Raw genomic sequence first — 26,741 nt, 5'->3', positions numbered from 1 at the left:
AGGTTCTTTCGATACAAAATCCGACACCTTCTGATTTTTTAGTGTTCCAGTGTGTACAAATCGAGTTAGAATCTTTACTTGACATGGTTGGATAGATTATTCAATTTTCTATAACATTTATGAATATGTAAAGAGCCAATTAAAGTGCTTCTGTTTCGAGGTGTTTCTGAGATTATCGACTAGGAATTTGGTTTATATGTCTTCAGGTAAATTATAGAGGACATCAAAATAAAGATTGTGACATAAAGAATACTCATGCTGGTTAAGTATTGAGAGAGTTATGGTGATTTGAAGCTTGTATTGAAAATCTGAAAAAAATACAAAAACTTGTGTGGAATCGGGTTTTGTTTCTTAAACTTCGAATTCGTGAGCGTTATCTTTAGTACGACATGTTAATTCTATCATTAGAAAGTCAGAATATTTAGGGTTCTAATACTCGGTTTGGTTGTTGACAGGCCGAGAAGAATTAAACCAAGCTTACAGACCAATGATCTAGCTTAAGAGATTGAATGACAAAACCAGTTTTGAAAATATTTTTCATAACTGTTATTTATGAGTAAATGCTTTACATGTTTATTTACGAAGCTATGAAAATTATTTGAATTCCATGACTATTTTCAGGTATGAGTTTTGAGACTAGATTTCTTAATGAAAATTTATGCTAGCACATGAATATTGAATCTTTGAAAATTATTTGAACCATAGTGTTTCAAGCAAAGCACGAGTTAGAAAGTTTTGTTTAAATAACTACAGCTTTTCACGAACGAGCTGAGTAAATTTTGAGCTTTGTGCAAGATAAAGATAAGCAAGCATGTTTCAATAATTTTAGATGATTTATGAAATTTTCATTAACTACATGAATGAGATCTTGAGCCTGAGGCTAGAGGATACCGTATACACACAGATTATTTCTGTTGTCGACCTTGAGTGTACTCTGTGACAACGAAGCTGTCGTGAGTGTTGGGCGAGCCCCATTAGCGACAAAGACAATAGGAGTGATGGACGGGTCCCACTACATCGTAGAGTTAATAAACGTTGTTGTACTGGATGTGCCCTATAAAATGGAATGATGTCATGTTAGTTGTAAATGTATTGCTATCTTTTATAAATATACATATTAAAGATTTGAAGAAGTTGTTCTCTTAAAATATTTATGGTTAACGCTTTGCTTACATGTTTATTGATTTAATGTCGATTTATCACATGCTCAGATTTGTCAAATAACAGTTCTATAACTAGTCATTCATGGGGCTTACTAGCTCACCTTTAAAATATTTTATCACTTTTCAGGTAGAGGTCGAGCTCCTGATGCTTGAAACTCTGCTACAGTTTGCTACTAGTTTCACATTTACTTCTAGTACGTGGGTGGAGTTGTATATTATGTATGTATATATGTTTGAAGTTATTGAACTTTAAGTTAGGCATATACATCGGTTTACTTTGTAAATATGTATGTTTTGAGTTGTAAATATTTTATCCAGGTAAATGTTTCAAATGGATGAGTCAGGGCATCGGTACACGTGTGTACTTGTGGGTTTATTACCGTTCCATTGTATTTTATGCATAAATGACATTTCATGTATGAAAATAGCAAGTCTACCAGGTTTAATAGTTCAGCAGGGTCAACAGGTATTGTTAGAGGAGATCGATGTCTGCTGACTTCATGCTGTCTTTTGGGCTAAGCTAACAGGTAGTTCGGGAGAGGTGTGACAAGTGGAGTCTAAGGCTATCAAGTTTCGAAGTTTATGAGTGTTTTTCTCGAAATAGTTGTTTAAAAGCTTTTTGTTTTTTAAGTTTCTACTGATTTAAATTGATCAATAAATATTTTCGAATGATGTTTCAAATTAAAAGTTATTCTATGATTAAAATATTATTTATGTGTTTCCAATGATTGTAAAATAGTGTTCAAACTATTAGTCTTCTTCCTATAATGAGCTAACTGTTATGTGCACATAAGGAGTAAAGGATACTATGTATACAAGGCGTGCATATTGGTATGAGGTGGGACAATGCATAAAAGATGTGTGTTAACACTTCAGCCTAAGCAACAATGAATGAATCACGATATTCTCGGATGTTGTTGATGAAAAGGCCATCTCAATAGTTTAAACACGAGATAATGAGTTTTTGCATAGAGAATGATTAAGGTTCTTGGGAAAGGAAGGTGTTTATGACAAATGTATGTTTATGTAAATTCTATGTTTACGCGATATGATATGTTTACGTAAAAGACGTGTTTAAGCGTTTGATGTGAACAAATGGCGTTCCGAAAGGTATTTTCCAAAAGATTTCCTTTGAACCTCACTAAGTCTTTTGACTTATGTTTTAAGTTCTCACCTTCTAGGTTTTAGGCATTAAAATCAAGTAAGGGAAGGGTAAGGAGCTGCTAGGTGAGGAGATCGCTGGCCGTTTTACTTTTAAAGTTGTGTTGTATATTTATAATCTTGTAAAGTGATGTAGAACGCTTGGTTAAAGTTAATAAAAGAAATGTTTCAATCTGACTCTGTTGTGTTAAGTTATTTATTGCCTAAAGTATGAATTGAATAAGAGAGGGAAGAGAAAAACACGCCACTTAAACACAAGAGAAAAGGTGAGGAGGAGGTCTCTAGATCCAAGAAAGTTAAAATCACTAAGGCTTAGGATTCTAGTGACTCTTCACTCATCATTAGGTCTGCAACAAGAGATTGGGGATTTTTCTCTTGCCGCTGAGAAGTAGTAGCAGTCGTAGTGTTTTGGATTTGGCAGGATGGGCTTGGTGATTTAAATTTTTTTGGAAGATGGAATTTGGATTATTGAAGGAGGCAGTGGTGTTCTTACCAATCTAGGCTAGGATTATGCGATAAAAGATGCATGCTACCTATGTGCTGCTTCATGCATGATTAATGTTTAGTACAAGTTTTCCTTATGCTTGCTCAAGTGTAAGTGAAGCGAGAGGTTTCCTGAGTAAGCCAGGGTCGAACACAGAGAATTTCTATCAAAACATTAGTTATAACATTTATTTCTCTACCAAGCGATATAAATTCTATACAATAAGGAGTATAAAACTATACTAATCTATGTATTTATATAGAGGATTCTGTAGGGGGAATGGATTGTGGTGATGTTGATATACGAACTAACTTATGTTAAGAGAGATGGGGGATGTTAGAGTATCCTAGGTGATGTAAGCCATGTCGCATGTCCTTGATGCGATATAAATCACTTGACCATCTTATATTTAAGGCGAGCAACCTCTCTGCGCCTAAACACTACAACTGTGCTCCTATCGAAACACAAATGGTAAAGATAAATCAAGTGATTGATAACTTGTAGAAATATAAGTTATTGTGGCATTTTATCTAAATAATGAAGCTTTATTGTATAAGAACATAAGAAAACATGGGAAAAAGTATCGCTTATGACAAACCTGTGTATCCCTTATGACAAAAGAACTTTATCCTTGTTTTATCGTGTTTTACATGTTTTTATCACAGGATAATAAGCAAAAAGAAGTAGAGCTTGTTGATAGAACGTTACGCGGGGATATACGTTCAACCAACATGGTGACGAACAATCAAGCTAGGCGATCTGATGTGCTAGCAGACAAATTTGGTTGGTGTCAATGTAAAAAAAAGAACAAAAGGATGTCTGCACAATGTGATGCGACTTTAATCAGAAGCATTAATGAGGCGTGGAATGTCCTTTGCATTAATGAGGCATGGAATGTCCTTTCAACATCACTCCCCATCTATAAATAGAAGAATCTACTTTATAACAAGGTGTACAATCTTTGGATCAGAGAGCAAGTTCATTGTTTTCCATTCTTTCTTTCTGAGTTTTAGGTGAGAGCTTAGAACAACAAGAAAGAGAGTATTTCCTCAACCATTTTCCCTTCATAAATCAGGCAAAAATCATAGCCAAAGAGTATGAAAAATCATACTCTTAGGCTTGACACACTTCTTTATATTCTACTTTCTATTTTTATTGTATTACATTGTAATATGTCCTTCATGGCCGAGAGGCCTAAAGATATGTTTATAACAGTAATGCATTTCTTCTATCATTCTCCCATTTCTCTGTTGTTAATCCATGTTCAATTTGTTTAATTAGTTCATAAGCAATGAAATGTGTTATTAATACCAGAGAATCTGAATGTATGTTTTAAACGTTTTGTTTAGCTAAACGTGGATGTCAAAGCATTTTTTATTAGAGAGAAATACAATGGTATTGATAGCAATCGCTTGACAAGTGAAAACACGAATTTAATTAAGCAAGTGACGAGGAGATTGTTGCAATACAATCTTATCACCGAATTCATAATTTGCATAAGTTGCAGAGATGTTAACATGTGCAGCGCTTATTTAAGGATAAGTTATTTGTAATACGCAAACAAGCTGATTAGATACAAATCATAGCTTAACTTTAAGTATTTGGATCTCGAGAGGCGAGCAAGTATGGCGAAGGTGTCGAGAGTGTAAGACCTGCACCTAAATTAAAAACAAAGAAGTAAATTTTGGCTAAATTTTTTGAAATAAGTGTTTTGAAGTAAGATTATGCGAGAAGATGTGGAGGACTAAGGTAGTTCGCGAGGAAGACTGTTGAAATTCAAGTGTGGTTAAGGCATTATACGAGAAGAAGGGCTAGGCAAGAAGAAGTAAGAAAACTTCTCATAAATTTCCTAAGTTTATCTAATGGCCACGTACAAAGATTAAGTTAAGCATGCTTAGGTTAAACCTTAAGTTTACACGTACGCCATTAAGAGTAGGAGCTGGCAAGAGAACAAGAGTTTAAGGGTGACTAATCTTGCTGAGAGATTAGTATAAATAGGGGTTCAGTTTAGACCATGAGTGGTTGTTATTCTGCTTATTTGAGAAGGAAAACTAAAGAGTTGAAGTGCTTCCTTTTTGTCTACGCGAGAATAAGTGGAAGAAGAGTATTTCGGGTTGGAGTAGTCCAGAAGTGTGAGTGTTTTCTTAAAAGTATTTGAATGATTTTAAGCATTCTTATAAATTCTTTGATGGTTTTAAATGATGATTTCAATTTAAATGTTTCTAAAAGAGATTTACATGAAAAGCTTATATGTTTCAAAGTATGATGATTTATATATTTCAAAGCATGACTTATTTATGAAATGGTGTTCAAATCATTAGTTACTTCCTTTCAATGAGTTAACTATTATGTGCACATATTGAGTCAAGCAACCATGAGGTGAAAGGGGTTACATGGTGACGAGAAGTTGGCTAATATGTTGAAAGGAACTATTAAGCTTGGTAGCCTGAACAACAAGGACAAATCTATTTATTCTCGGATGTTTTTGTTATAATAGTCTAAATGCGAAGTCATGTGATTCAGGATCCTTGGCGAAAGGAATGTTGATAACTAATATGTATTATGCAAAAAGAAGGTTTACACGAAATAAAATGTTATTGTGAATTGATGTTTCTGATTTATATGAAATGGTATTTAACCTGGTATTGTAAAAAGGATTTCCTAAAACCTCACTGAGTCTTTTAGACTTATTTTTTTAAATCTCATATTCTAAGAGTCAGACGTTAAGGTTGAGTAAGAGGGGTTTGAAGGGCTTGCTACACGAGAAGGCTGCCAAGGCATTTTACCCTTTTAAGTTTTAAGAGCTTTGTGTATGTACTTGTTGTAAAGTTATTGTAAAACGCTTAATGAATATTAATAAAGTCTTAGTTTGGTTACTTCACTGTGTTATATATTCATATCGCCTAAAGGTATTTACTAAGTTTTAAGTTGAGACCAAGAAAGGTCATGAAATGATTAAGCAAAGCTTAAGGAACTCAAGACTGAGTGTCTTTGGCGTCTAGACGCGTCAAGGATGCTCAAATCACACCATGTCTCGTATACTAAGCAAGGACATGTGTAGTGCGGAGTGTGACAGAAAGATCACTCATCTTAATTCTTATAACAGCCTTAGTTTAGGAGGAGACACGAATGAACTAGTATCAGATCTAAATCAGAGGGATCCTGAGAACATTAAAGTAAGGTTAAGAAAGTCTTAAAAGAAATACAAGTTACTACCGATACCAACAAGGTATACCTTCCTTTTTTATGGCTTGATCATGGGAACTCTTAAGTTAACCGTGCTTAGCTTGGAGTAATTCTATGTTAGGTGACCTCCTGAAAATTTTCTTAGGATGTATGTGAGTGAGGACAAAGCATGCTGAACGGACTCGTATTGGTTTATGGGCAGAACTTTAACTTTAATAAGCATTTAAGAGAAGTAGGGATGCTGTCCCCAAGTCATAGGGGATGCAGAGGAATATCGGTTTGAATCTTGGGCCTGAGGCGTTACAATTTCTAAGTTAATAAATGTTTGTATCGCCTCGAATTATTAATGCACAATACATTGCGATTAATTAATTAAGCATTCCTTCTTACCATGCTTGCAATTTGAGTTCATTCTTCATCTCACTCCATCGCCATGTTCACCTTGCACCACCAAAGGCACCTTCGTGTAGATAATTAGGATAAATTATACTGTTCATATACATACTGTATAGATTATACCGTATGAGTTTAGTTGCGTGATGAGATCATTAGGAACATTAATTCCCTATGTTCTACCCTCGACTTACCAGAAAACCTCTCTTTGCTTACACTTAGGTGATAGAGAGAAGAAAACTTGTATTAGACGCATATCATGAGAAGTTTAGCAACACATGAATAGAAACTGCATCTTTTATCGCATAAGCTTATTCTAGTCGCTTGATAAGTTGCTCAATTAAAGCCTTAAATTAGACATATCCACGAACAATTGCATATGCACATAACGAAACAAGAAATGTTTTTGGCGCCGTTGCCAGGAAATTAATGACTTTCCTTTCTAAATTTAATCTGTGCACTAATCTCATGCAGAAGTTTTGCTTCAGCTGTATCGCACTCTTTAGCCGAAAAGTGTGCGAACGAGTTTATGAGTGAGGGTGAACAACCTTAATTCATACTTGACTCTGAAAATGAATGAATTTTTTTGAGAAATAGGAGATAGAAACAGTGGAGGCAAAGAGTAAACCAAATGGACAATCAAAATAATCAAGGAGCCCCTACAAACCAACATGCCCAAGAACCCAACCCTGCATACCTAGCCCATGACCTGGATAGACTTATACAGTCATATGCTTCATCCAATCAAACTCAGTATCACCTATACCAGACTTGGCAACAATTCAAGATTTGAGATCAAGCTAATCATGTTTCAAATGATTAAAAATATAGGACAATTCGACGGCTATCTACGCGAACATCCACACGAACATATCCGCAGTTTCTACTCTATCTGTGCCTCATTCCACATGCCAGGAATCTTGTAGGATGAGTTACAATTTTCTCTCTTCCCATTTACATTACGAGATGAGGCCACTCGATGGGCTAACTCTCTAGAAGAAAGAGAGTTGATCACATGAGATGATTTGATAGAAACATTCATGAAAAACTTCTTCCCAGATCTAATGCTCTTCAGACAGAGAGATAAAGAGAATTTGAATGACGTGTGGCACATATTCAAATGTTTGGTGAAAGCATGCCCCCATAATGGCATACTTGAATGCGTACTAATGGAGGGCTTTTATTTTCGGCTAAGTGAGGATACACAGTAGACTGTTGGTATTGTATTTGTAGGGAGAATGTTACAAAGTTCCTACAACCAGATTAAAACAATGTTGGACGCTATGGCCAACAATAATAAAAAATGGAAAGATGATGGCTTTGGCTCACGACAAGAAAGCAAAGGAAGAACTAATGAATGAATGGATGGAAATGCAATGGTAGCATTGTAAGGACAAGTTAATGAAATGAACAAGTTGCTCAAGTCTATGGCGTTATCACAAGTAAATGCTGCGAGCAGCTCTGTTCATGCAGTAAATCAGGTTGATGAGATGGGATGTGTGGATGCTGCGGACCCTACACCACCAACGCATGTCTGCTTAACATAGAGACTGTCGCATACGTAAAGAATGAACCATACTCCAACACATACAATGTTGATTGGAGAGATCATCCCAACTTCGATGGGGAGGACAGGGTTAGAGTGATAAAGGAAACTACGGCGAGAGGCACCAAGCCATCACTCAAGGTATTACGACAAACCACACCACTTAGCAAATCAGCATTAACAAGCCACCACCACTACTTCATTCTCTTTTTTTATTTATAGAAGCCCTGCTTCCTGAATATATGCCAAGGAATGATGCCTCATGATAATAAATTAAGATTAATATGAGTTATAATTGATAATCATAGGATGATTATATATGTAGAGAGATAAATTATAATATATTTTCTTATTAGAGAATAAGAATTGGACTGACCCCTTTTGAGATTATTACAGGGACATGTGTCATAAATAATCTCAAATAATTGATCGTTTTGATCCTTAGACCCGAGTTATCATAGTGTACGTCAAACATAAGAATTAATCTACTATGATGCAATCAAACGTTACCTTTAATTAGATAATTATAAAAGTTATACTCGAATACGTTATGAATTATGTAGTTGACAATGATTTATCAAGATGGAGTTTATCCCTCTTGTTATAGAGGCGTATCTCTGGGCCCCTCAATTAAGCATGACTATGAAAATGTATGGTCGTGCTATAAATGGTTGTGATTTCGCAGTGCTTTAATGATACGAATTGCAGGATCGTTCTTATCAAGAACAGAGGCAATTTGATTTGGATAGTTTCAGTGTGAAGGTATGTGTAACGCCCCAAAAATTTGAGATGATTTAGTTTTAATTATCTTAAGTGTAATTATTAAAATTTTGGGTGCTTTGAATTAATTGATTTATGAATATTTGATTTTTATTAGATATTAAGAAAATATCTAGTGGTGGTAGTGTTTGGGAGTTGTGTTTTAATTGGATGTGATTGAGGAAACTTGATTAATGATATTTTTTGTTGTGTAATTAATTAAGTTAAGGATAATATAATTATTTTATTTGGATAATAAAATTGGTAGAGATAATTGTTTGAAAATAAAGATGATTGGGTTGAGGAGAGAGAAAATTGATTTATTTGGTTAAAGATAATGGTGAAATTTTATTTGGAAAAAAAAAGGTTGATGTGATTGGTTGATGTTTGATTTTTAAAATGGAGAATTGATGGGTTTAAATGAAGAAAGAGATTAAGTGGTTTTATTTGAAGTAAATTGGGGAAAAAGGTAAAAGAAAAATAATTATATTATTAAATTTTTTTCTTTAAAAAGGTCATTGGGGTCCGTGCACCATAAAACCATCATCTCCTTCTTTGAGAAAGAAAAGCAAAACCTTAGTTTTTCTTCCTTCTTCTTTAGCCGCCGCCGTCGACCTGCAGTCCGTCGTGTGCCGCCAAGCTTCAGCCGTGGGTTCCAGTCGGTTCTTTCTCGTGCCAGCCGTCACCTCCATCGTTTCATCATCCGCCGCGTCTTCGTCAACACCCCGTCGCAAGCCGTCGATCACTGGCTCGCTGTTACGGTCGTCGCTCGATGTCGTCAGCAAACGTCTCCACCGGTTGACGCGTCGCCTACCCAGCTGAGCCGTACGCACGACCGACCCGCGCCTCCAGTCGCTCCGCGTCGAACCAACTCGACCCATGCCCTTCTCCGTGAGCCGACCCGACCCGCCCGCTCCTGCACCGTAGCCGAGCCGCGTGTGCCCCAGCCGAGTCGCGCCTCCTGCCGCAAGCCACGCCTGCGTCCCATTCGAGCCGTCCAGCTAATTTTGAGCCACCAGCCTGTTTTGGGTCCTTTCACCTATTTTGGTAAGCTTTGATTGGGTTTTGGAATACCCAATTAAGAGTAAAATTTTTGGATCTTAAATAATTAAATTTAGGTTAAATTAAATTATTTCTCTTAAGAGATAGTTTTGACCAAGTGATTTTGGAGCGTGGGATTTCTCCAATTAAGGGCTTATTCGTTACAACCTCGACCTCAGGTAAGTTATTTCAACTGAATTCTGGGTCCTTGGTCGTTTGATGGTTAAGTTATGTAAATTGGTGCTTTCTAACTATTTAGGACTTCGCTGCTTGGAAAGCGTGATTTATTGTTAGAATTCGACTGAGCAAACCTCCAGATAAGAGATTCTACTACTAGACCTACGAGTGAAATTAAGAGATCGCATGTATTATTTTTGTTGTGCATATTGATAACTAGATTGCATAATGGCATGACAAATTAATGATGATATGATATGACATGATGATGTGATATGACATGATGACATGATATGACTTGATAACGTGATGATGATATGTTACGTGCATGCTATAGTTAGGGTGTATGTTAGATTATCCTATTAGAATCGTACCTGCATGGGTGTCCTTCGGGATTACCACCTTTTTAGGACTACGTAGTCCGACGAGACCGCCAGTCTGGCATTGACATAAACATGATTCGAGTGATCCGACGAGATGTTCGCAACCCGATTATCTTAGTGTTTCTTTCGGGTACACTACAAACCAGTTTGTCCTAGGTGTTCCTTGGGATCACCGAAGACCAGTTATGTTCTTTCGGGATCACATGTTGCACGTGTTCGGGAACGTGTCAGTTCTTGGATATCACTTTTCAGGACTCTAATAGGAAGTTAACAGGTACCTAGCGGGACTAGTAGTGGGTCTCTTACTGAGTATATCTTTATACTCACTCTTTCTATTTCTATTTTCAGACAGAGGCAGAGGTAAGAGCAAAGGCAAGCTGGCGAGCGACCAGAAGTGACCGTGGCGAGCCATAGGGATCTTTTGCTTTCGCTTTATGTCATGTCGGCTTTCAGTATTCACATTTATTTATTTATTTTAATTTTTTATTCTTATTTTATTTCTTTAAAATTAGATAGAGCCCGAGTTAGGATTTTAATTTTTATACTTATCTTTAATCACATTTATTTATGCTTTTAAATGAAAATTTTGAGGTTTTCTTTTATTTTTACCTTAATCTTACAAATTTTATTTATTTTTTTAATTATTAATGGCTTCGACTTAGTATAAGGAGTTGGGTCGTTACAGTATGTTAATTCGTGATTTAATTGTTTATGCATGATTTGTTTACGTTCTAGGGTTAGAGAAAATTTATTTATGTTAATTTCGCTACGACTAGTCCTAGTCCGTTTTCCAACAGTATGAATGTTCATACTTTTTGGCTCTAGTTTTAGCCTTTACACTGAGGGGAAATGGAAGAGGGAATCTCTCTCTCTTTTTCAAACTCTCACCTAAAACAGAGAAAAGAATGGAAGGGAAGCTCTTGCTCTCGGTAAATAATTTTTGCCAAAATTTGCACACGTCCAATGAAGGAGCCTCTTATTTATAGGAAAAACATGATGTGTCATGACGGTATGGACATTAGGCAGCATGGGCTCTAATTAATTATGATAAAGCTAAGTCGAGGCTATAGAGGTTCTTTACCAGCTTCACAAATATTCGTGTTAGCTACAAGTTTTCCTGCCAACTGCTCTTTTGTTTTCTAAGGGTTTATGTCACTTAGCCTTGCTACACTAGTCACCTGGTTGTTTCGTGCACATCTTTCTTGCCCTAATATTAATTCTTCAGACTGCTCTTCATCTCACTTAAAATCCTAAAACAAGACACTAAAACGTGATAAACAGGCATATGGTTCTTTTGTGATCCACAATGCACAACTTGATTAATTTCCTTACTGTCTTAAATGTTTTCTTCTAAATTTATGTCTTAAGGCTTCATTATTCTACTTAAAAGGCTATAATAACTCATAGAAATACAAGTTGTTATTGCGGAAAAGTAATTAAACTGGGATGATGGATGGAGAAGATTTTGGCCTTTGGTGTTTTGATATGGAATGTTTGATGTTTTGGGAAGACGATGACGAGCGATCGACAAGGTATTTGACGGAGAAGATTTTGGCCACTGGTTTTTCGATGAAAGGTTGAAGGGCGGGGTTTTCGATGGTGAAAGGCAGTCGTAAACAGGTTTTTAGACAATTAAGAGTAGTTGACGATGAAGATTTGTTCTTGTTAGTTGGGCATATGGATCGAGTGTGGATCAGAGAAGAACCACCATGGCTTAAAAAGAAGGTTAAAGGGACCCACGACTGAAGAAGAAGATGGAGAGCTGAAAAAGACGACAAGATTTTGGGAAGGATTTTAGGGTTTTATTTTGGGAAAAAATATAAAAGGTTTGATTTGATGTTTTGGGATTGTGTTTTAATTATTGTGTTCTCTTTTTCACAGTTATTATATTTTAGAAGATGCATTTGTAATAAGGTAGGGGTATTTAAGTCCTATTTGTAAACATTTATTATTTAATTTTTTAGTTTTTTTCATGTTTATAATTAAAATAGATTTTCGCTATTTTTACAAAGTAAACTTGAAATTTTGTCATTTATCTGCCCCAAGTAACAATGTAAGAGTTTGAAAACAAGGCCTCTTAAACCAATTTAACATGCTCCATTATCATCCTAAATGACCTATATCTATCCAAAAGATTAAGTAATGGGTGGAGGAAAATTTAATATCATGTCATGTAACATTATTTTATCTCAAAATCATATTATTGAGAGGTGCGTTTGAAAAAATAGTAAAATTTTTTATGATAATAGGGCCTATGTCACTACATTTTGTAAATTGCAAGAGTAGCAAATTTAAAAGTGGATAGCGCTCTGATAATTCTATGATATATCTAATTACTTGTCATGTTTGTCATATTTGCAATATGCAAAAAAAGATGTGCTATGTGTTACTTTTTCTAAATTTTTTTATTATCTAATGAAATTTTCCAAAAGAATAAAATTAATTTCAATGTTCATTCTTGATATTTATATTTTCAAATTGAAAGCTCTTCAAGGAGATCAAAATAGTAATTACTTGATATTTAGGTCGGGAATGTGCTTAAAGTCACATTATAACTCTTCTATGGACCCATGCATCTAGCTACAATCAAAGTTAATTCTTTTCTTTGATTACACTTCTTGGGATCTTCTTACAAAAGCTATAGTGGGTTAAAGGGTGGAATGTATCTCCAAACAATTAATCGAGACTTGAACTTAACGTCCACAACCTCCTATTATTTCAATGGCTTTTTTTTTCTTTTTTTTTTTTTATTCTTCAATAAAGAGTTAAACAACAAAACCATTATATGCGCACACACAAGCATGTGATACTTACATTACTTTAAAAATGAACATTTTTTATAAATTTATATTATTGAAAGTTGATAATTTATCTAGTATTTCTATCGAAATTTGATAGGAATATTTTAAACGTTGAGTTAAACCTACTCTCTTGATAGAAAAGAGAGTAAAAGTAAAAGTAATAAAATAGTACGAAAAGGCAAAATCATTAGAAGTGCCTAGCAGTAAATAAAGTCTGATTTTAGTGAGAAAGACAAAGAATAAACATCTTTAAACAAAATTAAAGAAATTAAAGGAGAATAAAGAGGAGTGGTGTAAAGTACAGTAATGGAAGTATTGTTTGGTACAGCTGAGGCTTAAAGTTTACAAGATGAAGAAGGTGGATAAAATAGTAAAAATATTCTTAAGATACACGTACGGATTTTTCTAGAAAAATTATAAAAATCATCAAAATATGTAATCTAATCAGGATTTCTTAAAAAAAAACAAACAAAAACAAAAAACAAACAAAGCGTGCAAATATTTAGACCGTATAAAGTAATTTTGAAAAAGAAAAAAGACTACAAGCTCACAATTTGAAATAACAAAAATACCCCCGATCATACACGCTTGAAAAAATGATTAAAAACGGTTTTGTACCAAGTCTAAATGACCTTGTACCAAGTCTAAATGATCTTGTACCCTTGTCCTAAGTATAAACGATCTTGTATCCTTGTACCAGTTTAAATGATCTTCTACCAAATCTAAACAATCTTGTACCCTTGTACCCTTGTACCTAGTCTAAACGATATTGGTACAAGATCTAAACGATCGTGTAGATTGAGTATAAGGGAAATACGAAGAAGAAAAAGTAGTAATATAAAAAAAAAATTAATAATATGGAGAGGAGAAGAATAAATCATGTCAAAGAAGAAGAAAAAGAAGTAAAGTGAAGATTGGTCCCGCAATGTTGAAAAATAACAAATGGCAAATTTGAAATTTTGTGAAAAAACAATGGTAGCTTCGTGAACCTTATTTTTTTTGTTTCATGGGCCGTAAATATTTATGGGTATTATTATATTTATGTAAATTAACCTAACAATAATTTTCACTTAACTAAAAATGATACCATATCAAGAAAAATTATTGTAAATGGTAAAACTACATAAATATTTATAAAATATAACTAAATTTCATAACTCTATCAATACACAATGTCTATCATTGATAGAATATTTTGTAAGTATTTTAGTTATGTAGATTTGAAAATGTCTCCATTTACGTTACATTCGCACGTATATATGGATATATTTTTCTATAATATAATTAGAGATGTTGATTTACTTCATAATTTTTTATTTCAAACAATACACAAGTGAATTCGATGTATTTAAGCGTGTCTATATATATCTATGTATCTATATTCTGATATATCTATATATCAATATCTCGTTATATCACATATATTATAAATGTGATATGTGATTGTGTAGGAAATGATATACGATCTTATAGGTAGTATCAACACGATCGTGTAGGTTTTTTTAATGATGGAAAAAATGTTTCAAATCTAAACGATCATATTAACCATGCTAAACGGTCGTGTTGACTATGTAAGCAAGTGTTTAGAAAATATTCACACAATTGTGTAGTTATTTTTTAAAAGATGGGAAATGAGCTTCAAATCTAAATGATCTGTTAACTAGGTAAGCCGTCGTTTAGATCATATCAAAGTGATATTTATACAATTTTGATATTCTGGAAGAGGAAGCTGGAAGAATTCAAGAGAAGATGAAAAAAGAAAGAAAAAGAAGAATTAATAAAAATAGAAGAAAAAACTCTAGAAGAGGAGATGAATAAATTGTAAAGAAGCCAAAGAAAAAAGAGAAGTGACGAATCGTTCGCAATATTAAGGAAAAACTAGGAATTTAAAAAAAAAAATTTACTAGTTTTATGAATTTTTTGTTTTTGTTACACGCACTTCTTTTTCTTATTTTTCTATGTGATTTATTCTATCTTGTATTCATAATATTAATTTCATCATATTATTACTTCTTCTTCATTCTACATTATTAGGGTTATTTATGTAAATATTAGTATAGCTTCAAACCCAAATCTCAAAATCAAACATTTGATTCTCGTGCCTCACACGTTAATTCTGGGGAGGAACACTTTTTTCCTTTTCTTATTGGAATAACCACTTTGGCAAAGGCTAATTGTATTTGAGATTTCCTTAGACCCCACTAACCATTATCTTTACTGTTACAATATATTAGAATTACAAATCTACTACATTTATGGTTACTATTATGGTCTTTGTTTTCATTATCATTACTACTAAATCTAACCATCACAATAACCGTAACAACACTAACCATAAATATAACATATTATGCTGGTAGTAACGATAACGATAACAGTAAGGACATGTAAAAATAACAATGAATGTGACAACTTTATAATTCTAAAATAGACGAGATTAAAAGCAATCTAATTACGCTTTTCGATTCAAACTGATTACGATTTGGCCCATCAATGAAATTTCATTACAACAATGTTTATCCCTATTCAATCGAAACAAATCAATGGTGATTTAAAAAGTAGACCCCATGTTAATTACGCTTGTTGTTGTTTGCTTGTATTCTGCATCAATATTAACACGTGAGGCCAGGTCCAAATATGTAAAAACAAAAAGTTGTAATCTGATTGATGAGCAGGTTGTTGAATCCGAAAATTATGTCTTCCAGTTACTATATTTGGCCATGAGAAATAAATGTAACCATGTAAATTTTTGCACATTTAATGTTACCCTCTAACCATAAAGGTAACCATGACCATAACAATAAATTTTGACATAATTACTATTATAGTTACCATTATCATTATAAATTTGACCACGAGAAAAAGTAAAAATAACCATAACAATAACAACAAATTTTGATACACTTATTGTTATCGTTATCGTTACAGTTTTTGACAATTAGAGATAAAGGTAACCATAATCATAACAGTTTAATTTGACAAAAAAATTCACTCACTTTAAATAAACGCGATAAAAAATAATCAAATTACATTTACGATTGATGTCTATTATATTTGAACTATCAATGAAATTTTATAAACATTTCTTTCAATTATACCACTTTTCATTCTATTTGGTAAACATGAGATTAGTTAAACAAATGATCTCAAATGAATGTATCCTTTTTCATTTTAAACCATACTTGTCTAATATATTTTCTTCACTCTCTTACTTTTGCTGCTTTTGGGTGTGTGTGTGTTTTTTTTTCTTTTTTCTATATATAGCCTATGGCTTACTTCATCTTTAGTGGCAAATTCCTTCACGTTTTCTTCTGATCTCTTTAGTCATCCGGCAGCAAACAATTATTATATTATTTGATCATCCCTTTCAATTGATTGGCTAAGGTACAACTTTTCACTCTCTCCTTCATTTCCACCCAAATTTGTGTAGGCAAATATAATATAATTTTACCCTTATTTCCATCCAACTTTTGACAGAGTTTACATCATTTTAAAATTTTCAATACGGTTTAGACTTTGCTTTCCATTCCTTTCGAGCAAACTTAGTTACAACCACCTTGAGTTCCTTCAAGTTTTTTCACTTTTTCTGTGATGAGATTAGCTATACCAATGCCGCTATCTTGGATGAAGGATGAAGCTTTTTGAATGTGTTGTTTTCCTTTTTTAAACTATTTTTCAATTTCTAACTTTATTTTTAATCCAAAACTTTCGTTTCCTAAAAAATATGACGGAAAAAATGGCATAAAGAAAAAAAAGACGATAGAAAAAAATCACATTTAAAAAAATCATATAAAAAAAAAAGAGAAACTATGAAAATGAAGGACGAACCTCGAATATTTAAAAAAAAATGGTCATCTTCTTGAGCTTTTCATTTTGTTACGCACCATAAAAATTTTTGTTGTTATATTTATGAAAATTTTCCAATTTAGAATCTAAATAGTGAGATAAAAAATAGTAAAAATACTGAATCTTTTTTTTTTAATAATGCATTTTAAAAAAGTAATGTCAAAAATAGGGTAGGAGGCAAACTATTGACAAAAATAGAGTGATTTTGTGGAAGTCGTGTACCCCGACACGACTTTGCTAGGAAACCGTAGACGGGGTCCACGATTTCAACGCGTGGACCCCACTCCTTTCTTTTTTAATTCAAAGATATTCAATATATATATTTATTTATTTAGTATTTAATACGTGGTGTAACGCCCAACAATTTCGGTTTCCTTTTGTTGTGACCATTAATATTAATACTAAAGTGTGTTTATTATTAGTATTAAACTAAAGTTTTTTATGTATTAATTTTGAAGTTAGGGGGTGAAATAAATTATTGGCTTAACAAATAAATGGCCTTGGAAAGGGTCAAAGGTGATTATTTGAGGAGAGAGGAAAGAGGGTTTTAAAGATTTCTTTTATTATTTTTATTTCTTTTAAAAAGAGGCCTTGGGACTCGTGCGTAAAGAGGAAGAGGAAAATTTTCAAAGAAAGAAAAAGGGGGAAAAATTTTCCTATTGAAACCCTAGCCGCCGCCGCCGCCGCCGCCGCCGCCGCGAACCCGAGCCGCCAAGCACCCTTCTCTGTTCAGCAGCGCAGCCGAGCCGCAGTCGCAACCGAGCCGTCGCCGAGCTTCCAGCCGCGCCGGGAGAATCGTCCAAGCCGATCTGCGCAGCCGAGCGTCCGTCGGAGCAGCCGTCTCTCGCACGCCGAAGCCGAGTCGAAGCCGCCTCCGCGCGTCCGCAGCCAACCCGTCAGCCAGCCGAGGCGCGCCGCTCCGATCCGACGCAAGCGCAGCCGAAACGCCAGTCGGTAGCCGTCGCCGAGCGAAGCCGCGGTAGCCGGACCACCAGCAGCCGCCGCGCCGCCCGAAATCCGGAAGCCGGAGCCTCGCGCGCAAAGGTCCGACCGAAGACCCGCCCCGCGACCCGAACCGACGCGCGCCACTTTCCGGAAACCCGACCCGCGCCCGCGTGCACCCGTGCGTGAGCCGCGCCCGCGTGAGAAGCCGCGCCGCGCGCTTTTGTGTAGCCGAGCCGCGTCTCCCCTGTTGCAAGCCGAGCCGCGTCTCCCCCTGTCGCAAGCCGAGCCGCGTCTCCCCCTGTTGCAAGCCGAGCCGCACGCGAAATTCCTGTACCGAGCCGAGCCGCGTCTGCCCAAGCCGAGCCGATCCTGTCTTCTTCCAGCCGAGCCGCCAGGACTAACTTGGCTCCATCCACCTATATTTTGGTAATCTAATTAATTGTTGTGGTTTTTTCGGTAAGACTCCGTGCTCGGACGTTAGTTAAATTAATGTGGATCTAAATTAAATTATTTTCCTCAAGGGACGTCTTGGACCAAGAAATTACTGCAGCGCGGGATTTCTTCAGTAGGGGCTCGAGCACTGCAACCTCCTTCTAGGGTAAGTCATTTCAATTGAGTCTCGAACCGTTAGTCGTTGGCGACCTATTTACGAACTTTGACTTATTAAACAGTTAGGACTTCGTCGCTTGGAAAGCGTACTGCCTCGCGGTTAGGACGCGACAAGTAGATCTCCAGGTAAGAGATTCTACTACTAGTTTCATGTTTGAAGTATGAGACTGTGTATGCCCTATGTTGCATATTGAGAATTTGACAGTATGATGCCTGAAATAAATGTTAGTATGATGCAAATGACGATATAGTTGTGCTATAGCCTGTTATGTGTGGCAAGATCTATTATGGTTACGACGAATGTCGGGACGGAGAGTGTAGAAATGATTTATGTGACATGTTATATGCTGATGCCATGTGTATGTATACTGCAATTAGGGTACCTGTTAGCTCGATTCTGTTAGAGTCGTACCTGCATGGGTGTCCTTCGGGATCACCACCTATTGAGGACTGTGTGGTCCGACGGGACGCCAGTCTAGCATGATATAGACATGACTCGAGTGACTCGACGGGGTCCTCGCATCCCGACTGTCCTAGGTGTCCCCGGGCACCGAAGACCAGAGTTACGTTCCTACGGGAGCGCATGATTGCACGTGTTCGGGAACGTGCCAGAGATTGGGTACCAGTTATCAGGACTCTAACAGGAAGTTAACAGGCACCTAGTGGGACTAGTAGTGGGTCCCTTACTGAGTATTTTTATACTCATTCTCTCCATTTTATGTTTTCAGGTAGAGGACGAGGCAAGGGCAAGGGCAAGCTGGCGAGCGACCCGAAGTGAGACCGAGGAGGGCCATAGGGACTACCGCTTCCGCTTATTTCTTATTTCAGATTTTAGCATTTGAGTTTGAGTACTTTTTATTTTTCACTATCTTTTATGTAGATAGGGCCCGAGTAGGATTTCAGAACGTTCTTACATTTTTGCATGACTACCTTGTTTATGTTTTTATAAATGAATTTCTTAAACCGTATGCGTTTTAATAAAATTTTTAGACTTAAACCACTTGTTCTATATTTAGTAATGACTTCGATTCAGCATAAGGAGTTGGGTCGTTACACGTGGGTCCCACCATATTAAATATATATTTATATATTTATTTATTTATTATTTAATATGTGGGCCCCACAAGTTATTTATTTTTAAATTTAAATACATTATATATTTATATATTTATGTAACATTTAATTAATTAATATATATATATATATATATATATATATATATATATATATATATATATATATATATATTATTTTGGATTTTTAATAAATGCATTAATTTTCTTAAAACGAAATTAAACAAACTCAATCTTTTGGATTTCTATTCTACCAAATTTCGTTATTCGGACTAAGCTAAGTAGATAAAAGATGAAAAATAAGTAAACGAGCTTAAAAAAATTAAGACAATAGTATTCTATATATACATCAAATTTATATCAATAAAATCCAACAAAATTTAGGAATATTTTTTTTAATAATACATCTATTTTTGTCAATAGTTTGCCTCGTACCCTATTTTTGATATTATTTTTTTAAAATGCATTATTAAAAAAAATATTCCCAAATTTTTTTACATATTTTTCATCTTTTATCTGCTTAGCTTAGTCCGAATAACGAAATTTGGTAGAATAGAAATCCAAAAGATTGAGTTTGTTTAATTTTGTTTTAAGAAGTTTAATACATTCATTGAAAACCCAAAATATAATATATATATATATATATTAAATGTTACAATAAATATATAAATATATAATATATTTAAATTTAAAAATAAATAACTTGTGGGGCCCACGTATTAAATAATAAATAGATAAATATATAAATATATATTTAATATGTGTGGGACCCACGTATTAAATACTATATATAGAATATCTTTGAATTAAAAAAAAGGAGGAAGTGGGGTCCACGCATGGAAGTCGTGGACCCCGTATACGATTTTCTAGCAAACTCGTGTACATGGTACATGACTTCCACAAAATCACTCTATTTTTGTAAATAGTTTGCCTTCCACCCTATTTTTGACATTACTTTTTTAAAATGCATTATTAAAAAAAAAAATCCGAAACTAATTATAAGGGATGCTTCCAAAAATAGCAAAAAAAATTATAATAATAGGGTCCATGTGACCATATTTTCTAAATTACAAAAGTATCGTATCAAATTTAAAAGCGGATAACCCTATGTTAGCTCTCTGATAGTCATCCGATAACCGTTTGATGTTGCTAATTACTTGTTTTATTTGCCATATTCGTAATATAATAAAATAATGTACTATAAGTTGTATTGTTCTAAATATTTTTGTCATCTGATGCAATAATTTCACTTATTTCTAATTCTTTAAAATTAAATAATAGACCTTAACATTCAAATATTAAATAGTAAGATTTTGAAAATAAAAACTGAAAACAAACTTCCAATTTTTTTTATTCAATAGTTGGGTTTTTTTTTTTTTAAAATATATATGTATATATGTGTGTGTGTGTCTGTGTGGGCGAAGGAGATTTGTAAATGTAGGTTTTTTCTTTCTAAGTGTAGATGATATCCGATAACAAGATTGTGGCATAATCATCAAGCAAAAACTGTTACAATATGGAAGCAATTGGTGAGGAGATTGATGAAGTAAACTTTGATATTTGTGATAAAGTTGAGAAATCCATGGGAGAGATGTTGGAAAAACTGCCTCCCCTTCATAAAGAAAGCAGCATCTATCGAGTTCCCAAACAACAACGCGAGATGAATCCTAAAGTCTATCTCCCTCAATTTATTTCCATTGGTCCTTATCACTATAAGACTCAAGAGAATTTGAAAGCCAATGAACAATATAAGTTTCGAGCTTTCATTAAATTTCTATATCGTATGATCAATAGAGATTATGAATATAGTCAAGAATCGTTGAAGGGAATCCTGAAAGCTGGAACACTGAAGCACATTGTAAAAACATCTCATTGTTGGACGAAACAAGTTTGGAATAGCTATGCATCATCCATAAACATGAAAGAGGAGGAGTTCATTATAATGATGCTTGTAGATGCTTGCTTTATAATAGATTTTCTTCTCGATCCAAGTTTCTACATAGGATTAATATTTGACATATATATTGATTTGATAAAGTTGGAAAATCAACTTCCTTTGTTTCTTCTTCAAAGATTGGCTTACCTTTTACCCATAACCCCAAATCCTTGCTTCCCTGGACTAGTTATTGCAAGAATTTCTGGGATTTCTGATATATATACATTTTCTTCTATGCACGACCCGTGTGATATAGAACCAAAACACTTTGTCGATTATTTAAATTTCTACTTCCCACAACCCCTTTATGATATGACGTACAATAAGCAGCAGGAGGAAAATTATGGAAAGAAGAAGAGTCATGTAAGTTTCATCCACCCATACTTTTGTGATTTTTGGAATAAGATGATCCACTGTGCGAAGAACGAAAAGAAAAAAAAGAGGGAAAAGAGGCAGATGCCTCCATCCATAACTGAGCTTTGGGAGGCTGGTGTAACCATAAAGAAAGCAGAAAATCCCAAATCTATAACCAGCATTACCTTCAAAAGTGGAGTTTTGGAAATCCCGCACTTAAATATTCATGACAGCTTTGAGATCCTTATGCGAAACCTAATAGCATTTGAGCAATTTTCTGATCCATCGAAGAAGAAGACATGTGTTATCGAATATATCTTATTTCTGGATCATTTGATAAGTACAGAAAAAGATGTGCGTTTACTTGTGAAAGTGGGAGTCATAAACAACTCAATTGGCGGCAGCGATAAAGAAGTTTCAGATCTATTTAACGACCTATGTAAATATGTGACAATTTCAAAATCTTCCCCATACACTGAAATCATCAACAATTTATGTGAGCATTGCGATGAATGGTGGAACAGGGCGATGGCCTCACTCATACATAACTATTTCAATACACCATGGGCTATTATCTCATTCTTTGCAGGAGCACTCCTCCTTATTCTCACCCTTCTTCAAACCATTTTCTCTGCCATCTCTGCATTTCCTACCTAACTCAAACCTATATCCCTTGTCTTTAATTGTGTTATATAAGAGTGTGCGTGTTTCGATATTATTATTATTATCATCCTTACTATTGTGTTTTATATAATTATATGTTATGACTTAATGATATATTTATTCACTGATGTTCATTTTCTATTGAATAAAATTAAGCAGCCCATTGGGCTCTTTAGCCTTTGCCTAGAGAGAGTTATTATCTAAGAATGTTTTGTATTCTCATGTATTAATCAGAGGTTGGAAAGCTCTCTCTCTCTCTTATCTTCTTCACTCTGTCTCTCTCTAAAACTTCTCACCTCTTTCTATCTTGTTAAACTTTAACGTACTATATTTACCAATGTTTTTCAAGCTATACTAATCTATATTTCTGTACAGTATTTTATCCTTTTTTTAACTTAACATCTAATTCAAAATATACGTTTCTTTCCTTTTATTCTTTCTCCTTTTGCATTGTATAATACGTTATCGTGCATTTATCGATGATTATTTAATATATTTTCTAATATTACCATGATAGCTATGGATGTGGTATATAGTATATCAAGTAAACATATTCTATCTTATCTTAATACACTATAGCTTTAGAGCTATTGTTGCATCTATTGTAGATTATCCAAATATGATCATATTGCTATTATTGTGTTCCACATAATCAAAATGTATATATACAAATAAACATTCATACAATATTTGTATTGTCAAAAAAGGAAATATAGTAATGCAATACATTTGGAGGTGAACAAAACATAATTAAACATTGTAGATTACAAAATATGTTAATATCAAAAATCAAATTGACTCCAACTTAGTGGTGTTCGTGGTCTAGACATTGCATTGATATTCCTTCACCAACGACCTACAAAAAATCATTAAAAGTAATAAAAGTAAGTAGGTAAAATTATTGAAATAACGAAAAAAAATGGAGAAGTAGATTCACAAACGATAACACACATCACAACACACAACAGAGTCATAAAGTTAAGATTTTACTTTTTTTTTTATTCTCTAAATAGTTAGGCAAGCTAAAAACAAACAAACATAGAGACCGGAAAACAAAGTTGAAGGATAAATAATGCAAATACATTCATGACTACTTTATGTGTCAAGTTCACCTTTAAGCAAGTTAATGTAATAATCTAGTGTCCCTAAATGTTCATAGCCCCAAGATTAAACATGAGCAATGAATCACATAAACAGTACATTAATGGCCGATCAACACAAGGAATATACAAATCATAAGCAATCATTATAGAATGAGAACTCATAAACAAGTGTTTAAGTAGAAATCCTCACAATCAACTAAACTGAGAGGGAAAAGTTACATTAATTCTAGTTAGAAGAGTACCTCAGCCCATAATGAGCTCCATAGTCAAAGGAAGAACCCTCCCAAGAACCATTCCAAGCCAATATGGAGAAAAAAAAAAAAAGGAAAGAGTGTGAAAAAGATGAAACATCGTCGAACAAATGAACCTAATTTGACTATCCTATATTTATAGAAAACAAGGACGTAGCATCGCGACTCTTGATAACCCTTATCGAAGCACAGTGGTAGAATGTTGCTTTTGATCACGCTCATGAATGCATGACACGATCTTCTAAGTGTCGTAGTGCCACAAGAGAGCGTCAGGAAACTTTTCATGAACTTGAGCTCTCAGTTTTTGCGCCCACCGCATGTGCCACAACACCTCTCCATTGTGTTTCTCAAGAATACACTACTAAAATTGGATTACTTGACGTTCATGCAATTTCAAGTAACCCTATACTTGACGTTTAAGAAAGTGTCGAGTAATCGACTATCAGGTATAATCCTATTACTTGACACCAAAACATCGTAAAGTTATATATTTTCGAACTTAATTTCCATGTCAATTAAGATAGTATATTTGACTCTTTTTAGGTGTCAAATAAGGTAGTATACTTGACACTTTTTACGTGTCAAGTAAGATGGTATATTTGCTCTTTTTATGTATCAAGTAAGATAATATACTTGATTCTTTTTACATGTCAAAGTAAGATTGTATAATTGATTCTTTTTATATGTCAAGTAAGACAATATACTTCTTTTCACATTTCTCTTTTCCCATTTCCTATATTAGATTCACTCCAATAAGAGTAGTATGAATATTCATGTCTCTCCACAACTACTTAATTTCAATTTACAAAGATAAATAATATTACTAACTCTAAAACTCGGAAATATTAAATTATATTCTGATCTTAATAATTATGTCTTCTCGAGTGTTAAATACTTCATGAAGTCTATTGGTAAGTTTTATAAAGTAATTCTAGAAGCATCAACCTACAATAGAATTTAGCAAGTTTTAGCTAAAAAGAAAATCAATTCATCTTTAAAAGTTTGTAGCCCGATCATATGAACATATACACATATAAAACGATAATATGAAAGAGTAGCACATTGAAAAAAAATGTAAATGTTCTACTAGCCCTCGTACTTTGAGGTATACTTCACTTACACTACAACAAATTTAGGTCGACAATTAGAACAAACATCCCTCATCTATTAAAGGATGGCAATATTAGGAAGTTGTTTATGGAAAACTTCCAAATTTAACAAATAAATAATAATAAAACAGATTAACAAAACAAAACAACCAATATCTATAATAAAGATCGCAAATAAGCAAGAAACAAAAAGGAAAATCCCAGCCGAATTCAAGGAACATGCATTGGCATTTGATGTTCATAAACCCCAACATTTAGAAAAGCATCAACGATTGAAAGAGTAAAGGGGAAAAATTATGTGTGGGAATTGGTTTTCATTACCGCACTTATCATCTCTCCACAGCAATGGAGAATCAAAAAGCTACTAAACACAAAACCACCACTAGAAGATAAACCAGAGTCGACCCCTTCCATTTCCTACATGAAAAAGTAAAAGGAAAAAAATCAAAACCTCCTCTCCCAATGAGTATACGTGAGAGGTGCAATTTGAGACTATACAACTTCAAGCCACTCCTCTACCTTTGGTACCTTGATGAACAACAACAAATGTTAACAAGCACAACTACTGTCAATCGAAAATAGATTCACAGAAAATATATCTCAATCAATGGACGATAAATGCAATCAATTATAACGAATAGTTCTGTACTTTACAAACCATTCTAATATAATCTTCAACCTTTAAGATCAGATTTATTTAATTCATATACATAAAATATTATAATAAGCCATAAACTATTATGTTTATATCTAATAGATCTCTTGTGTATCATGTACAATCACTATAAAATTAACAATTTATTCAACATATTGATGATCCCATAAACTTTTCTTCCTAATTGCATTCTCGTATAAAAGTCATCAATCCTTTAAGACCACCGTGAGCTAACAAACACTTAAAACTGTTAGAAAATAAGGTCGATCAGATTTATTACTGTGCCGTGACGAACCACTGCCCTGAAAGCAATTTCGGCTGACCATGGTGCTAATCATTTACCGTTTTCTCCCCAAGGTTAACACAGCTTCCCAGTACGAACGTGCACTCGTAAGTACAGGGAATAGAAACAAAGGGCTTATGTAAATGCTCAGAACACAAGGTGAAGACGAGAGGAGAGGAAGAAAGGAGTACGTTTTTGTTGTCTTTTGATGGAATGAGTTCTCTCCAATTTATAGAGTGGTGAGGTAGGCAGTGCGTGGAGGAGAGCGTTTATCGGGAAGAAGAGGACGCGAGCGATCTTCGCAAAAGTTTGGCAAAGCGTGAACGTCGGAGGAACACGTTTCACGAACGAACGTTTGAATTGCGCGAACGTGCGCCACGTACGTCGGATGTCTTGACTGTCTAAATAGGTTACAGGTGTCCTAGCTGCCAAAAATAAAAATAGAAATAAAATTATATTCCTATCTTTCGCGTAAGCGCGGTTGCCCCGCCCATCCAAATAATGTACTAAGCTTCTCACCTCTCAGTCTTCATCAAAGGTTCGTCAGCGAGTAGTAACTCAACATGATCCCAAGGAAATAGGGCGATTGGTGGCTACAAAAGAGTTGTGGTGGGTCATCAGAGTGATCACAATACCAATATACCAGTAGACAACCTGTTAAGATGTTTTATTTGTGGTCACGTTTTGTTTATCTAATGAAATTGTATTAACTTCATTTTGTACATATGTTCATTTGTGTACCAAGTAGTTTTTTTAATATTTATATGTCATCTGTATAAAATAGATTGAAAACTATTAATTATATCTAGTTGTGATAATG

At 34.4% G+C, this 26,741-nt stretch overlaps 1 protein-coding gene across 1 annotated transcript; it reads left to right on the top strand.

Moving 5' to 3' along the window:
- The first annotated feature begins 16,392 nt into the window (after positions 1-16,392).
- On the top strand, positions 16,393-22,706 carry LOC103485929 (UPF0481 protein At3g47200-like). Its single transcript, XM_017044006.2, has 2 exons — positions 16,393-16,478; positions 21,030-22,706. The coding sequence occupies exon 2, from the start codon at positions 21,084-21,086 to the stop codon at positions 22,512-22,514; it is 1,431 nt and encodes a 476-aa protein (XP_016899495.2). The 5' UTR covers positions 16,393-16,478; positions 21,030-21,083; the 3' UTR covers positions 22,515-22,706.
- Positions 22,707-26,741: the final 4,035 nt, after the last annotated feature.

The sequence above is a fragment of the Cucumis melo genome, chromosome 5 (assembly GCF_025177605.1).
Source record: "Cucumis melo cultivar AY chromosome 5, USDA_Cmelo_AY_1.0, whole genome shotgun sequence".
Taxonomy (NCBI): Eukaryota; Viridiplantae; Streptophyta; class Magnoliopsida; order Cucurbitales; family Cucurbitaceae; genus Cucumis; species Cucumis melo.
Note: the sequence above shows the minus strand (reverse complement) of the source record. Positions and strands in the feature narration are given on the sequence as shown.